The sequence below is a fragment of the Oryx dammah genome, unplaced genomic scaffold (assembly GCF_014754425.2).
Source record: "Oryx dammah isolate SB20612 unplaced genomic scaffold, SCBI_Odam_1.1 HiC_scaffold_20, whole genome shotgun sequence".
NCBI classification, from domain to species: domain Eukaryota; kingdom Metazoa; phylum Chordata; class Mammalia; order Artiodactyla; family Bovidae; genus Oryx; species Oryx dammah.
This window is the reverse complement of record NW_024070204.1, coordinates 47,613,680-47,631,002: the sequence shown is the minus strand read 5'-3', so window position 1 is coordinate 47,631,002 and position 17,323 is coordinate 47,613,680. Positions and strand designations below refer to the sequence as shown.

At 39.5% G+C, this 17,323-nt stretch overlaps 1 protein-coding gene across 2 annotated transcripts in view; it reads left to right on the top strand.

Annotated features, from left to right (window-relative positions):
• PLPP1 (phospholipid phosphatase 1) overlaps positions 1-17,323 on the top strand; it is a 111,676-nt gene that overhangs the window by 58,637 nt on the left and 35,716 nt on the right. The window contains exons 2-3 of one of the 2 annotated variants that reach the window (XM_040262539.1): positions 7,627-7,778; positions 15,537-15,817. In XM_040262539.1, coding sequence (XP_040118473.1) covers positions 7,627-7,778; positions 15,537-15,817 — 433 coding nt within the window. The remainder of the gene's footprint in view (positions 1-7,626; positions 7,779-15,536; positions 15,818-17,323) is intronic. The other variant, XM_040262538.1, reaches the window with a different exon arrangement.

Below are 17,323 nucleotides of genomic sequence, written 5' to 3'. Positions count from 1 at the left end.
TGACTTCGCCTGTTGAGGAACATGTGCTCTAGGTGTGCTGGCTTCAGTAGTTGTGGCGCACAGGCTCAGCTGCTCCGAGGCATGTGGAATTTTCCCAGACCAGGGATTGAACCTATGTCCTCTGCATTGCAGGCGGATTCTTATGCACTGTACCACGAAGAATGTCCTCATTGTGGTTTTGATTTGCATTTCTCAGATGATTAGTGATGTTGAGCATCTTTGCATGTGCCTGTTGGCCATCCATACGTCTTCTTTGGAAAAATGTCTGTTCAGACCCTCTGACATTTTAAAATCAGATTTTTTTTTTTGATGTTGAGTTGTATACTTTATATATTAACCCCTTACCAGATATATCATTTGCAAATACCTTGTCCCATTCGGTAGGTGGACTTTTTGTTTTGTTGATAGTATCCTTTGTTATGTAAAGCTTTACAGTTTTATGTAGTCCTATTTATTTTTGCTTTTGTCTCCCTTGCCTGAGGAGACATATCCAAAAAATGTTACTAACACTGATGTCAAAGAGCTTACTGCCTATGTTTTCATCTAGAAGTGTTACGGTTTCAGGTCTGACACTTAAGTCTTTAATCCATTTTTATTATTTTGTGCATGGTGTAAGAGAGCATTCTTTTGGTGTGAGTTTGATTCTTTTTTCCATAGTTTATTGTGATCCACATAGTCAAAGGCTTTGGCATAGTCAATAAAGCAGGAATAGATGTTTTTCTGGAACTCTCTTGCTTTTTTGGTGATCCAGCTGCTGCTGCTAAAACACTTCAGTGTGACTCTGTGTGACCCTATAGACAGCAGCCCACAAGGCTCTCCCGTCCCTGGGATTCTTCAGACAAGAACACCGGAGTGGGTTGCCATTTCCTTCTCCAATGCATGAAAGTGAAAATGGCAATTTGATCTCTGGTTCCTCTGCTTTTCTAAAACCAGCTTGAACATCTGGAAGTTCATGGTTCACGTATTGCTGAAGCCTGGCTTGGAGAATTTTGAGCATTACTTTACTAGCGTGTAAGATGAGTGTAATTGTGTTGTCGTTTGAGCATTCTTTGGCATTGCCTTTCTTTGGGATTAGAATGAAACTGACCTTTTGCAGTCCTGTGGCCACTGCTGAGTTTTCCAAATTGGCTGGCATATTGAGTGCAGTACTTTCACAGCATCATCTTTCAGGATTTGAAATAGCTCAACTGGAATTCCATCACCTCCACTAGCTTTGTTCATAGTGATGCTTCCTAAGGCCCATTTGACTTCACATTCCAGGATGTCTGGCTTTAGGTGAGTGATCACACCATCGTGATTATCTGGGTCATTAGATCTTTTTTGTTTAATTCTTCTGTGTATTCTTGCCACCTCTTGTTAATATCTTCTGCTTCTGTTAGGTCCATACCATTTCTGTCCTTCATTGAGCGCATCTTTGCATGAAATGTTCCCTTGGTATCTCTGTTTTTCTTGAAGAGATCTCTAGTCTTTCCCGTTCTATTGTTTTCCTCTATTTCTTTGCACTGATTGCTGAGGAAGGCTTTCTTATCTCTCCTTGCTATTCTTTGGAACTCTGCATTCAAATGGGTATATCTTTCCTGTTCTCCTTTGCTTTTCGCTTTTCTTCTTTTCACAGCTATTTGTAAGGCCTCCTCAGACAGCCATTTTGCTTTTTTGCATTTATTTTTCTTGGGGATGGTCTTGATCCCTGTCTCCTGTACAGTGTCACGAACCTCATTCCATAGTTCATCAGGCACTCTGTCAGATCTAGTCCCTTAAATCTATTTCTCACTTTCACTGTATAATCATAAGGGATTTGATTTAGGTCATACCTGAATGGTCTAGCAGTTTTCCTCATTTTCTTCAATTTAAGTCTGAATTTGACAGTAAGAGGTTCATGATCTGAGCCACAGTCAGCTCCCAGTCTTGTTTTTGCTGACTGTATAGAGCTTCTCCATCTTTGGCTGCAAAGAATATAATCAATCTGATTTTGGTGTTGACCATCTGGTGATGTCCACGTGTAGAGTCTTCTCTTGTGTTGTTGGAAGAGGGTGTTTACTATGACCAGTGCGTTTTCTCGGCAAAACTATTAGCCTTTGCCCTGCTTCATTTTGTACTCCAAGGCTAAATTTGCCTGTTACTCCAGTATTTCTTGACTTCGTACTTTTGCATTCCAGTCCGCTATACCGAAAAGGACATCTTTTAGGGGTGTTAGCTCTAAAAGGTCTTGTAGGTCTTCATAAAAGCATTCAACTTCAGCTTCTTCAGCGTTACTGGTCGGGGCATAGACTTGGATTACCGTGATATTGAATGATTTGCCTTGGAAATGAAGAGATCATTCTGTCATTTTTGAGATTGCATCCAAGTACTGCATTTCGGACTCTTTTGTTGACCATGATGGCTACTCCATTTCTTCTGAGGGATTCCCGCCCATAGTAGTAGATATAATGGTCATCTGAGTTAAATTCACTCATTCCAGTTCATCTTAGTTCGCTGATTCCTAGAATGTCGCTGGTCACTCTTGCCATCTCCTGTTTGACCACTTCCAATTAGCCTTGATTCATGGACCTGACATTCCAGGTTCCTATGCAGTATTGCTCTTTATAGCATTGGACCTTGCTTCTATCACCAGTTATATCCACAACTGGGTGTTGTTTTTGTTTTGGCTCCATCCCTTCATTCTTTTTGGAGTTATTTCTCCACTGATCTCCAGCAGCATATTGGGCACCTACTGACCTGGGTAGTTCATTTTTCAGTGTCCTATCTTTTTGTCTTTTCATACTGTTCATGGGGTTCTCAAGGCAAGAATACTGAAGAGGTTTGCCAGTCCCTTTTCCAGTGGACCACATTCTGTGGAATTGTTGATGGACAGGGAGGCCTGGCGTGCTGCAGTTCATGGGCTTGCAAAGAGTCGGACATGACTGAGCGACTGAACTGAACTGATTCTTTTTAGTTTAGCTATCCAGTTTTCCCAAAACCATGTATTGAAGAGCCTGTCTTCATTTTTAATCTATGTGTCTTTAGATCTGAAGAGTAGGCAATGTATATATAGGTCTTCTTTTTATATGTATTGAATAGTTTGTCTATTGATTGAAGCAGTTATATCTAAAGTAATTATTGATATGTGTGTATGTACTTATTGGACTTCCCAGGTAGTGCTAGTGGTAAAAAACCTTCCTGCCAATACAGGAGAGGTAAGTGAGGTGGGTTTGATCCCAGGGTCAGGACAATCCCCTGGAGGAGGAAATGGCATCCTACTCAAGTATTCTTGCCTGGAGAACCCCATTGAGAGAGGATTCTGGCAGGTTACAGTCCATGGGGTCAGAAAGAGTCAGACATGACTGAAGCGACTAACACGCAGCATATGTACTTGTTGACATTTCGTTAATTGTTTGGGTGTTGTTTTTTGTGGTTCTTTTTTGTTTCTTTCTTCTTTTGTTCTCTTTCCTCGTGATTTGATGACTACCTATAGTATCATATTTGGACTCTTTTCTCTCTTTTGTGTATTTATTAAATATTTTTGGTTTGTGGTTACCAGGATTAAGTTGCTGATCTGTTAAGTTTGAATGCATTTTAACCACCCTTCATTTTTATTATCCACCCCCTTACCGTTTGTGATGTCATATTTTATATTCTTTGGTTTTGTGTATCCCTTTACTTATATTGGATATAGATGACCTCAGTACTTTTGTCTTTTAACCTCCCTACTAGCTTTATAAACATGGTTGATTTACCACCTTTACTGTATATTTGCCTTTACCAATGAGAATATTCCTTTTATGCATGTGTGTGGGCTCAGTCACTCAGTCGTATGCAACTCTTTGCTCCTTTGTCCATGAATTTTCCAGGCAAGAATACTGGAACAGGTTGCCATTTCCTCTTCTATGGTACCTTCCTGACCCAAGGATTGAACCCGCGTCTCCTGTGTCTCCTGCATTGCAGGCAGATTCTTTACTACTGAGCCATCGGGGAAGCCCCTTTTCCTTTCATAGTTTTCATATTTCTGATTGTTGCTTTTTCTTTTCCACTTATAGAAGTCCCTTTAATATTTCTTGTAAAGCTGGTTTCCTGTAGAAACTGATGTTGAGTTGAGTTCTTTTTGTGTTGAACTCTTTTAGCTTTTGGTTGCCTGTAAAACTTTTGAGCTCTCTTTCAACTATGAGTGAAAGCCTTGCTGGGTAGAGTATTCTTTGTTTTATGTTTTTACTTTTCATCACTTTAAATACATCATGTTGCTCTCTTCTGGTCTGCAGAGTTTCTGCCGAGACATTAGCTGATAGCTTTATGGTGGTTCCCTTGTATGTAACTTGTTGCCTTTACTGTGGTGCTTTCAATTTTCTCTTTATTTTTAATTTTTATCATTTTAATTATAATGTTCTTGTTGTGATTCTTTTTAGGTTGATCTTGTTTGAGACTCTCTGTGCTTTCTGGACCTGGATGTTCTCCCAGAGGTCTCTTAAACTGTCCTCTTTTTTGTCTTTCTGTTTAGCTTCACTGATTTCCATAATTCTGCCTGCCAGTTCCTCTGTATCATCTAATCTACAGTTGATTACTTCTAGAGTATTTTTTATTTCAATTATTGTATTTTTCAGCCCTGTTTGGTTTGGTTCTTATATTTCCAACTCTGTAAAAAACTTCTAACTTCTCATTCTGTTCTTCCATTCTTCTCCCAAGTACTTCAAGCATCTTTATGATCATTAAATTCTTTTTGTGTGTGTGTGGGGGGAGTAGATTGCTTATCTTCACTTAGTTCTTTTTCTAGGATTTTATCTTATTTCTTTATTTGGAATGTATTTCTCTGTCACTTCAATTCACGTAATTCATGGTTTATATTTTTATGTATTTGGTAGGTTGGTTACATTTCCTGATCTTGGAGAAGTGGCTTTATGTAGGAAATGTCCTACATGGCCCAGCAGCATACTCCTCTCTAATCACCAGAGCTGTATGTTTAATGGGTACCCTCTGTGGGCTGCATAGGTCTGTTTCTTATGCCTGATTGACAGCTGTGGCTGTCTTACTGGTATGCGTGGTTGGCCTGGTCCCACTGATTGCCAGACCCTGTCTTATGTGAAGGCTACCAGCTGCTGGTGGGTGAGGTTGGTGGTGGGTGGGGCTGGATCATGGCTTGGCTAGCTGTGTGGCCTCCAGTCCTGGTAATGGCCTGCAGGTGGTTGGAGCTGGATCCTGACATGGCGTCCTGGGGCTGGTGTTGGCCTGCTGTTGGGTGGACCAGGGCCCTGGGTGTCCAGGGTGGTGCCAGACTACTAGTGGGTGGGCCAGGACTTCACACAACTTGCTGTGGGGGGCTATGGTGGTCCTGGGGCTTGGTGGCTGGTATGGGGGCCCAAAAGAACATGGGGCTGGTGCTGGCCCACTGATGGGCAGAATGAGGTCCTGGAGTCTTTTGCTGTGGGGCCTGAAGTTTCTGCCGCTAGCGTTGGCCCCTCTGTGGGCATTCCTGGGCCCAGGGTTTGTGACTGCAGGGCTTTGGGTATCCCAAGGGTGGTGTCTGCCACAGGTGGGTGGAGTTGGGGCCTAGCAGATCTTGGGGCTAGTGCCTGACGTGTGTGTGTGTGTGTGTGTGTGTGTGTGTGTGTGGTTTCCAGTGGTCTCAGTGCTATGGTGGCCCACTTGTAGGTGGGGCTGGGTCGTGGGTCCTGTAGTGGGTGGAGTCATATCTTGAATTGGCTGGGGACTCAGGGTATTCTCTATAGCGTCAGCCTGCTGGTGATCCTGCCCACCTAGCTGCCTGGCCTGGCGCATCCCAGGGCTGGTGGTGGTTGGTAGGCAGGCCTGGTCTCTCACTGATCGGTTAGAGGGAGGATTCTAAAGTGACACTTAACAGCACCTGTGTCTTGGTGGTGGAATGAGCTTCCCAGAATGGCTGCTGCCAGCATCTTTGTTCTCAGAGTGAGTTTCAGTTGTATTCTCCCTCTCTGGGAGGCTTTCCAGGATGAGCAAGTAGGTCCTACCCAAGTTCCATTTAAATTACTGCTTCTGCCCTGGATCTTGGAACATATAAGATTTTGTGTGTGCTCTCTTAAGACTTAAGTCTCTACTTCCCACAACTCTCTGATTATCCAAAAAGGAAGCCCTACTGGCTTTCAGAGCCAAACAGTCTGGGTGGTGGAAGGGGAGTTCTTTCTGGTGCAGACCCCTGGATTGAGGGGCCTGATATGGAGTTAGGACACTTTGCTTCTTGGGGAGGACTTCTGCAGTTGCAATTTATTCTTCCATTTGTGGGTTATATACCCTGGAAATATGGGTGATGACCATACTTCACCCTTTCTGCTTATCTTGTGATTTCTTCTCTATATCTTTAGCTGTAAAAGATCTTTCCTGCTAATTTTCAGCTCACTTTTATGGGCAGTTGCTCTGTAAATAATTGTAATTTTGCTGTGCCTGCAGAAGGAGCTCACATGTTCATGGTCTTCCTATTCTGCCTTCTTGATCACGTCTCACATCATAAAGACTTCTCGTGGGTTAATAGCATGACAGATTGGTTAACACAAAGAAATAAACTTTGGTTCATATATTCAGAGTTTAATGAAAAATAGAAAGATAAATAAAAAGAACCAGGAACAGGCTTCCTCTTTTCATTTGACCCTTGAAGATTGAACACATTTGATGTTTGTAGTCTGTGCATTAGGCAGAGTGTCAGAAGCTTGGTTGTCTTTGAGTCTTTAGAGCTTAGTGGAGTTGATGAGAACTGTAAATGGTTGTCAAGACTTGGTGCTTCATGGAAAGAACACTTGAATATACAGTGAGTATGTTAGCTAAATGGTTATGGTATTACTGCTGGCTGAATGGGTCCATCCTTGGGAAAGTCCTGAAGCAGAACTCATGCTGAGGGTTTCTGCTCAGCTGTCTTAGAAAGCAGTCCTAGTCCAGTATGCTGCCGTTTTAATCAGGATGCTGGATGCAGTGATGAAATCAAGGAGGACTGAATTCTTAAAAGTTCACATTTAGGTAAAAGTTTAGACATCTTAGGAGATGAGTGTGAGGCATGATCGTGATGAAGACAAAAGAGAGAGCTCTTTTAGGTGCTTTTGTGCTTGACTTCATTGTCCATCTTTTCTTTAGAAACTTGGTTTAAGTTTGCACTCCTTTTCAAAGCAGTTCTAAACTTGCCATAGACAGTACAGAAATGAGTGGATAATCTTTAGATACTCTGATAACTTAGCTAGTGACCATGACTTGTGATATGGTAGTAACATCAAGCAATATCAAGATAAAATGGAGAATGCCAGAATGCTGCTTTCCTTTTGGAATTAAAGATTCTGACAAACTGGTTTGAAAATAGTGTTGAAAACCCTATGATTAAATGACAACAAGAGCATAAGAAGAGATTTTTCTTCCTCTAAAATCAGGTTAGTGTATTTGGGTAGAAACAAAGAGAAGAAGTTTTTCTTGGTTAAACTGGTTAATAGAGGACTTGAAGGCATTGTTTTAGTAGAAAAAAAATCTTTACCCTAAGCTGTAATTTTTCTAACTTCTGTTGCATGTGTTGCTGCATTTTCTTTTTCCATGCGCTCTTACTATTTTCATGGCAAACATATTTTTAAAGATGATCTCTGGGATAATTGTTGCCATTAATTAGTTTTGATATTCCTTTTTAATGATATTTTCATTTATTCCTTTTGCTAGCTGGATTGCCTTTTGCAATTCTTACTTCAAGGCATACCCCCTTCCAACGAGGATTATTCTGTAATGATGAGTCCATCAAGTACCCTTACAAAGAAGACACCATACCTTATCCGTTATTAGGTGGAATAATCATTCCATTCAGTATTATCGTTGTAAGTTAAATCCACTTTTCCAAGTTTATCACTTTGGGGCAGTTGGCTTTAATTTGTGTTAGCCTGTTAACGATTGAATGTATATAACCCTCTAAAACATGTGTTTTAACTTTTTATGTTATTTGATCAAAATAATCTCAGCTATTTTAAGTGGGGCTAAAAGAGTAACAGTGTATAATTAGAAGAACCTTACTAAATATGTATGGTTTTATGCTAATCTTTTCCAAGTCACTGATTTTTTTTAGCTCTAATTTGCTGTTGTTTGAGTAATAGTACAATAGATGGATACTGTATCGATGTATTTTTAGCATACTTTATACTTAGGATCTTATTTTATGATTTATTGAGACTGTTTATGAACTGACTCTAGTTACTGAGTTCTAGAAAAGAAAAATTACTAACAGGTGTTAAAAGGCTTCTTTTAACCCATATTTAGTTTAAAGATATTTTAGATAATGGCAGAAATAGGGGAGAAAAGCCTAAGTTTTATACATAATTAACAGTGAATATGAAAGCATTTTTACTGGTATTAAAACTGATAATTACTGTTTTCTAGGATTTCGGGGAGAATGTCTAGAGAATGTGCTCTGGTTGGGGAGAAGATTTCAAGTGATTTGACTAGATGATTTTTATTATCTCTTGACTCAGAGATTCTATGACTTTAATTTTATGCTACATATCTTGTAATTTTAGAAATAAGAAAAGCAGAAAATATGGTCTCACCCAGGAGATAGGCCAAAAAGATAAAAAGCCAAAAAGATATATCTTGTCTGTTCTGAAGTTTATTAAAAAACAAAGCAAAACTTCTTGATTTAGAAATTTAGTGTCTGATTGCAGAATGATCACAGCTCCTTATTAACACTAAAAGTTAATCAATTCCTAATTTGTGTTGTATAATTAATAAAAGAACATCTCTGCTGTACAGATGTTTGTTTTGCAACACTGAGCTCCTTAAGGCAGAGATGGTGCCTTGTTCATCTTGTTATCCTTGCTGTTGCCATGAACACTGGCATGTCCTAGGTGCTGGAATGAAACTGGAGAGATTATGTAGTAATATTGGTGACCCTCCTACAATATAGTGAAGTTTTAAGAAATCAGTCGCCCATTTAACCTAGACAGATCTTTACACTAAGTTTTTACTATGAAAAGAAAGAAAGCCTATGATCCTTCTATTAAAGAGGGAGTATGAGTAGACCCTTTTTTAAGTATATATTTCTGAGAGATTAATAGCTCTTTACATATAAAAATTTTAGCAAGACTTTTCTGCAAATAATAGCGGATTTTAGACAAGATTCAAGTACTCAAATGCTGCTACAAATGTACTTGTCTTTCAATTCCACTTTTGTTTGTGTCTCAGTAAGAAGGATGCTGCATGAGCAAAACTACAGAAATCTGCTATAGACCAGAGGCCTGTCAAAGGACAGGGTGCTGTGCAGCCTGCCTAGCAAATGCAGGATCCATAGACACTCAGGAAAAACTTGTTATGTATATTTTATTAACTTGGAAGTTTTGATTATTTCACCATCACCCGTGAAAAGGTTATCTTTATATTGACAAAACAGCAAGTAAGTTGAGTGTGATGGTGGTTTAGTTGCTGTGTTGTGTCCGACTTTTGAAACCCCATGGACTAGCTTGCCAGGCTCCTCTATTCATGGGATTCTCTAGGCAAGAATACTGGAATGAGTTGCCATTTCCTTCTCCAGTGGATCTTCCCCACCCAGGGATTGAACCCAGGCCTCTTGCATTGCAGGCAGATTCTTTACTGACTGAGTTACAGGGGAAGCCTAAGTTGAGTGTAAAAAGAACAGACTCTTTAAAAGTGCTGTACAAGTACTTTTTTCATATCAAGAGGGCATCAGAGGGCAGATACACTGAAACCATACTCACAGAAAACTAGTCAATCCAATCACACTAGGACCACAGCCTTGTTTAACTCAATGAAACTAACCCATGCCCATGGGGCAACGCAGGGCGGGTGGGTCATGGTGGAGAGGTCTGACAGAATGTGGTCCACTGGAGAAGAGAATGGCAAACCACTTCAGTATTCTTGCCTTGAAAACCCCATGAACAGTATGAAAAGGCAAAATGGTAGGATACTGAAAGAGGAACTCCCCGTCAGTAGGTGCCCAGTATGCTACTGGAGATTAGTGGAGAAATAACTCCAGAAAGAATGAAGGGATGGAGCCAAAGCAAAAACAATACCCAGCTGTGGATGTGACTGGTGATAGAAGCAAGGTCCGATGCTGTAAAGAGCAATATTGCATAGGAACCTGGAATGTCTGGTCCATGAATCAAGGCAAATTGGAAGTGGTCAAACAAGAGATGGCAAGGGTGACCATCGACATTCTAGGAATCAGCGAACTAAAATGGACTGGAATGGGTGAATGTAACTCAGATGACCATTATATCTACTACTGTGGGCAGAAATCCCTCAGAAGAAATGGAGTAGCCATCATGGTCAACAAAAGAGTCGGAAATGCAGTACTTGGATGCAATCTCAAAAATGACAGAATGATCTCTGTTCGTTTCCAAGGCAAACCATTCAGTATCATGGTAATCCAAGTCTATGCCCCAACCAGTAACGCTGAAGAAGCTGAAGTTGAACAGTTCTATGAAGACCTACAAGACCTTTTAGAACTAACACCTAAAAAGATGTCCTTTTCATTATGGGGGACTGGAATGCAAAAGTAGGAAGTCAAGAAATACCTGTAGTAACAGGCAAATTTGGCCTTGGAATGCGGAATGAAGCAGGGCAAAGACTAATAGAGTTTTGCCAAGAAAATGCACTGGTCATAGCAAACACCCTCTTCCAACAACACAAGAGAAAACTCTACACATGGACATCACTAGATGGTCAACACTGAAATCAGATTGATTATATTCTTTCCAGCCAAAGATGGAGAAGCTCTATACAGTCAACAAAAATAAGAGCAGGAGCTGACTGTGGCTCAGATCATGAACTCCTTATTACCAAATTCAGACTTAAAGAAAATAGGGAAAACCGCTAGACCATTCAGGTATGACCTAAATCAAATCCCTTATGATTATACAGTGGAAGTGAGAACTAGATTTAAGGGACTAGATCTGATAGATAGAGTGCCAGATGAACTATGGAATAAAGTTCATGACATTGTACAGGAGACAGGGATCAAGACCATCCCCATGGAAAAGAAATGCAAAACAGCAAAATGGCTGTCTTGGGAGGCCTTACAAATAGCTGTGAAAAGAAGAAAAGCGAAAAGCAAAGGAGAAAAGGAAAGATACAAGTATCTGAATGCAGAGTTCCAAAGAATAGCAAGAAGAGATAAGAAAGCCTTCCTCAGTGATCAGTGCAAAGAAATAGAGGAAAAGAACAGAATGAGAAAGACTAGAGATCTCTTCAAGAAAAATAGAGATACCAAGGGAACATTTCATGCAAAGATGGGCTCGATAAAGGACAGAAATGGTATGGACCTAACAGAAGCAGAAGATATTAACAAGAGGTGGCAAGAATACACAGAAGAACTGTACAAAAAAGATCTTCACAACTAAGATAATCACAATGGTGTGATCACTTACCTAGAGCCAGACATCCTGGAATGTGAAGTCAAGTGGGCCTTAGAAAGCATCACTATGAACAAAGCTAGTGGAGGTGATGGAATTCCAGTTGAGCTATTTCAAATCCTGAAAGATGATGCTGTGAAAGTGCTGCACTCAATATGCCAGCCAATTTGGAAAACTCAGCAGTGGCCACAGGACTGCAAAAGGTCAGTTTCATTCTAATCCCAAAGAAAGGCAATGCCAAAGAATGCTCAAACAACAACACAATTACACTCATCTTACACGCTAGTAAAGTAATGCTCAAAATTCTCCAAGCCAGGCTTCAGCAATACGTGAACCATGAACTTCCAGATGTTCAAGCTGGTTTTAGAAAAGCAGAGGAACCAGAGATCAAATTGTCACCCTGCTTATTTAACTTCTATGCTGAGTACATCATGAGAAACGCTGGACTGGAAGAAAACACAAGCTGGAATCAAGACTGCCAGGAGAAATATCAATAACCTCAGATATGCAGATGACACCACCCTTACGGCAGAAAGTAAAGAGGAACTAAAAAGTCTCTTGATGAAAGTGAAAGAGGAGAGCGAAAAAGTTGGCTTAAATCTCAACATTCAGAAAACGAAGATCATGGCATCTGGTCCCATCACTTCATGGGAAATAGATGGGGAAACAGTGCAAACAGTGTCAGACTTTATTTTTGGGGGCTCCAAAATCACTCCAGACGGTGACTGCAGCCATGAAATTAAAAGACACTCCTTGCAAGAAAAGTTATGACCAACCTAGATAGCATATTGAAAAGCAGAGACATTACTTTGCCAACCAAGGTCCGTCTAGTCAAGGCTGTGGTTTTTCCAGTAGTCATGTATGGATGGAGAGATGAGAGTTGGACTGTGAAGAAAGCTGAGCGCCAAAGAACTGATGCTTTTGAACTGTGGTGTTGGAGAAGACTCTTGAGAGTCCCTTGGACTGCAAGGAGATCCAGCCAATCCATTCTGAAGGAGATCGGCCCTGGGATTTCTTTGGAAGGAATGATGTTTAAGCTGAAACTCCAGTACTTTGGCCACCTCATGTGAAGAGTTGACTCATTGGAAAAGACTCTGATGCTGGGAGGGATTGGGGGCAGGAGGAGAAGGGGATGAACGACGATGAGATGGCTGGATGGCATCACTGACTCGATGAACATGAATCTGAGTGAACTCCAGGAGTTGGTGATGGACAGGGAGGCCTGGCATGCTGCAATTCATGGGGTCACAAAGAGTCGGACACGACTGAGCAACTGAACTGAACTGATATCAACAAAGACACACACTGGCAGTGATTTTATGTACCAATTTAACATAATTTCAGATTATTCACTAACTCAATTTCTTTCAGGTAGCACATGGTTAGACTTGTTTATGTTTAATTTTGTTTTCTAGAAAGTAAATCATTTCTTTAAAAAAAGATCAGGACTATGATTGGGACTTCATACCAGGCCTTTGATGTGACTTGCAAGTGATCCATAAATATATGAGTGATTGAGGGAACCTGGTAAAGAATCAGAATTAATATAGTGTCACAGAAGCCAAGGGAGAAGTTCAATGAGGACAAAATGGTCAGTGATGTCATATAGTACTGGGAAGTTAAGATTTGGGTTGATAAAAATCTCTTTGATCTGATGAGACCATTTTGACTTTCTGGAGAGCCATTCAGTAGAATAAAGGGTTTAGAGGTATTTAGAGATATTTAGGAAGGAGTGGAAGTATGGCAGTGAGTGATTTTAGACTATTCTTTTAGGAAGGTGGGTCCTGAGTGGAAGACACATAACTATAGTGACAGTGTAGAGACATATAAAGTTATCTTGGTTGATGGAGATATAAAGATGGTGAGAAAATACTCTGGTACATAGGTTTTAAGTGATTAAGTCCTTCTGATTTAGATAGCACTAGCTTTGATCTTAAAAAGTATTTTGTTTTACTCCCTCAAACATCATCTTTAGTGCTTTAATAATTTATCCTTAATCTGATTAAATAATGTTTGACAAGCAATCCCAGCTTTACAGTTAGAGTAGTTAGTTTAAGTGTGAACTTCACCAGAGGCTGAGTTGTCCTAAATGGCTCAAAGGGCAAGATAAGGTTTTAAAATGAAATGAAAATATGGCTGTAATGTGTCGGTGGAAGGCACAGACATCTCCCTGCATTTGATTTAGAATGTCTCTGTTATCTGTTTCTCTCAATACAGATGGCATACATAATAAAAAAAAAATAATGTATTTTGACCTAGCATTTGTTAGATTTAGAGTCCCTCTGAGGTTAAGGGTTAAGTTTCAGAATAAGGTTAAGGGTTATTAAGGGTTAAGGGTTAAGAATTAAGGGTTAAGGGTTAAGTTTCAGCATATTCTACATCTGTAGGTCAACTTTTAATGTGTCCAGTACACTGAATGTTACTAATGAATTGATTTTCAGTCATCAGTGGCAAGAACCAGAGTCTAGGTGGCCCTAAACAATGATCATTATAACTAGGAAGACTCACAAAGATTAATATTTGTTTTTAGAAAGCAGTTGAGTGCTTACACAAGAAGAACTGACAGCTGAGAAGTGAAGTTTCACTGCTCAAATTGTGCTTGACTAATATACTTGGTATATATTTCAAATTATCAAAGGTCATCTCCATAACTTGCTGCTTATCTATCAAGGCAATTGCTGGAACACCTTAATGGCCTGAGGAGATGTAGTATATTTTAATTCAAGGCCTCTAGGACAGTCACCAGGGAGTACCCTAAGCACACTTGTGGAGGTATGGTATCCCCAGAAGTGAATGTGGTTTTCCTCTCCTGTGAGACCTATGCTCAGCAAAGGCTTGATTAAGTCATCCACATTAAGGATCATAACGAGGAATATATTCCTATGGGATTTAATATATTTAAGGATATTTACTTTTTACCCGAGAGGTAGCACCTTGAATTGAAATTTATTGACCACCAGCTCTGTTTTAGGCCTCTGGGGTGGTGTTAGCTTTCTATTCAACTAAAAATTTATTCTTGGTTTTGTAGAGTTCATAGGCTAGTTTTCAGAGTTACAACATTGTAATTATGGAATTCTAGGAGCCATTGAGCCAGATGAAGAAAGAATTTTTGATATCAGGTTCTTGAAATCCCTTTTGGGAGACAATCATTCATCTCACCCCCAAAGACAATTAATAATTGCTAAATGGAAATGTTTGAATGCTTTGTAAAATCATTTATATAAATTTAAGATGAAGCAGTGAAACTCTTTGAGTGAAACTTTGTTATTTATATCCATGCCCAACATAAATTAGCAAGCAGAATTTTTTGTTTAAGTGTTTATTTTGGTCTCAGGTAGCTAGAGTGTGGCTTATTATTTTTTATAATGTTGCCATGCAGTATTTTTTCAGATTTCTTAGGATATTGGTCTGTAAATTTGTAAAGTATTTGAAAACCTTTTTATGACTTTAAACCCATTATACTGGTGTGCACTTACACACACACACTACTGGTATCTGAGAAGGCTATGACTCCCATTTTACAAAAGTCAGTGAAAAATAAAGAGGACAGAGTCACTTGAAATGTTTTCTTGGCAAAGGAGAACATCAAGTGTGTATATGGTCTTTTAATGAGACTTCTTAAGGAACCCAGCCCTAAAGGTTTCCTGGAGAGGCGGGAGTGGGAGATGTTGTCAGCTGATCTCTGCCCTCTGTGCCGTTTAACCTCAGTGTTAGATCCCTGCTTTTATTAGGTTAGCTTTTTCTCTTAAAATGTTTTACCTTTTTTAACATGATGAATATTTTTGGCTCAAAGTAATGTCTGATGCAAATGCAGACTCTGAGGTAAAAGTGCTTATGTAAGGGATATTCTAATCAGAAAGTTTGTATTCTTTGAAAAGCCATTGTTTTTATACTCCGTGGTACATCAGTAAGCCTACTTATTGAGGCTCGGTTTATTTGAATACAAGAAATAAGGCCTTATTGTTTCAAGGTAGACTTTGGAATTATTTAGGCTTTGTCATTGCTCTGTAAGCAGTATCAATTGAGGATACCTTTTTTTGTGGTCTAGAATTAGGAATCCTAAGTTGTTCTCCATTTGAAAAGGAAAAAAGAGAGGGAGGTATTTTTAAAACAAACATTTTATTGTGATTTACCATTTTCTTCTCTCTTCTTTACTTTGTTTGATGTGCCTGGATACTGATTTAACATTATTTTTCTGTTTTGTTTTTTTTTCAGATGATTGTTGGAGAAACCCTGTCTGTTTATTTTAGCCTCTTGCACTCGAATTCCTTTATCAGGAATAACTACATAGCCACTATTTACAAAGCCATTGGAACATTTTTATTTGGTGCAGCTGCTAGTCAGTCCCTGACTGATATTGCCAAGTATTCGATAGGCAGACTGCGGCCTCACTTCCTGGATGTTTGTGACCCAGACTGGTCAAAAATCAACTGCAGTGATGGTTACATTGAAAACTACATATGTCGAGGGAATGCACAAAAAGTGAAGGAGGGCAGGTGCGTGTTAAATTTTTAATGCTTGTTTTGTCTTGTGCATTCTTGAAATACAAGCTTTCAGTGATTGGAAGATGAGCTATCTAGTAGCTTAAAGAGATAGAAGCTAGTATAATCACTGGGAGGTGAATTGAAATCATGTTTGATCTATTTTCTCTACTTACTCTTTTTTCTTCTTTTATCCCGACTCTGTTTAAGAGCATTTTAATGTAATTCTTTTCATCTTCACTGTATAATAATGTAAAATGAACCCTTTAGATCACACAGTCCAGGATTGGCAAACTTTTTCTTAAGATCCCAGATAATAAATATTAGGCTTTGTGGGCCATATGTTGGCTACTGTTCAACTCTGCCTTTGTAACAGAAAAAAAGAATCATAGACAATCCTTGAACAAACGAGTGTAGCTGTGTTCCAATGAAACTTTATTTACTACATAGATAGTGGCTGCCCTATGGGTTATATAGTTTGCTTATGTTTGATCTAGTTCAACTATGTAATGGAGCTCTGCTAGATCTCTTAGTTAGAGTATGTTTTTTTTTTTTTAAGTTAATTTCATTCATATATTGATAGATCTGGGACCTCAGATTGCTTTCTTATTGCACACTTGGGCTACTTTCTACATTGGGAGCGCTATTAGACATGGATGAAAGAGAATATTTGGAACCCAAAAGGTCTAATGCCTTTAATTTATGAATGACCAGACAAAGGCCCAGTAACATTGAATAAAGCCACACTAACGTAAATATACTGCTGCTGCTGCTGCTGCTGCTAAGTCACTTCAGTTGTGTCTGACTCTGTGCGACCCCATAGACGGCAGTCCACCAGGCTCCCCTGTCCCTGGGGTTCTCCAGGCAAGAACACTGGAGTGGGTTGCCATTTCCTTCTCCAATGCATGAAAGTGAAAAGTGAAAGTGAAGTTGCTCAGTCGTGTCCGACTCTTCGAGACCCCACTACTATGTGTAAAATAGTTAACTAGAGGGAAGATACTTTATAGTAGAGGAAACTCAGCTTGGTGCTCTATGGGATGTGTTGGCAGTTGGGAGGGAAGCTCAAGAGGGCGGGGATATATGTATACCATATAGCTGATTCACTTTGTTATATAGGAGAAATTATCACAATATTGCAAAACAATTATACTCCAATAATAAAATTCTTTTAAAAAGACAAAAAAGCCACTGATTAGTAGCAGAGCCAGTTCCTCATCCCAAATCTCAGAATTGTCAATCTTACTTATTCTATGTTTGATCTTCTTGTATTTTAAGATACCTATTACCATTTTCCTTTATTTATTCATCTAACAAATACTTTCTCTCAGAAAAACATCCTCTGACTGTTTTTTTATATTTGATTCCCAGACACATTATTGTCCTTGTTAGTTCTTTTGTAAGTTAAACAGGCCTGCTACTGCTAAGTCGCTTCAGTTGTGTCCGACTCTGTGCTACCCCACAGACGGCAGCTCACCAGGCTCCTCTGTCCCTGGGATTCTCCAGGCAAGAATACTGGAGTGA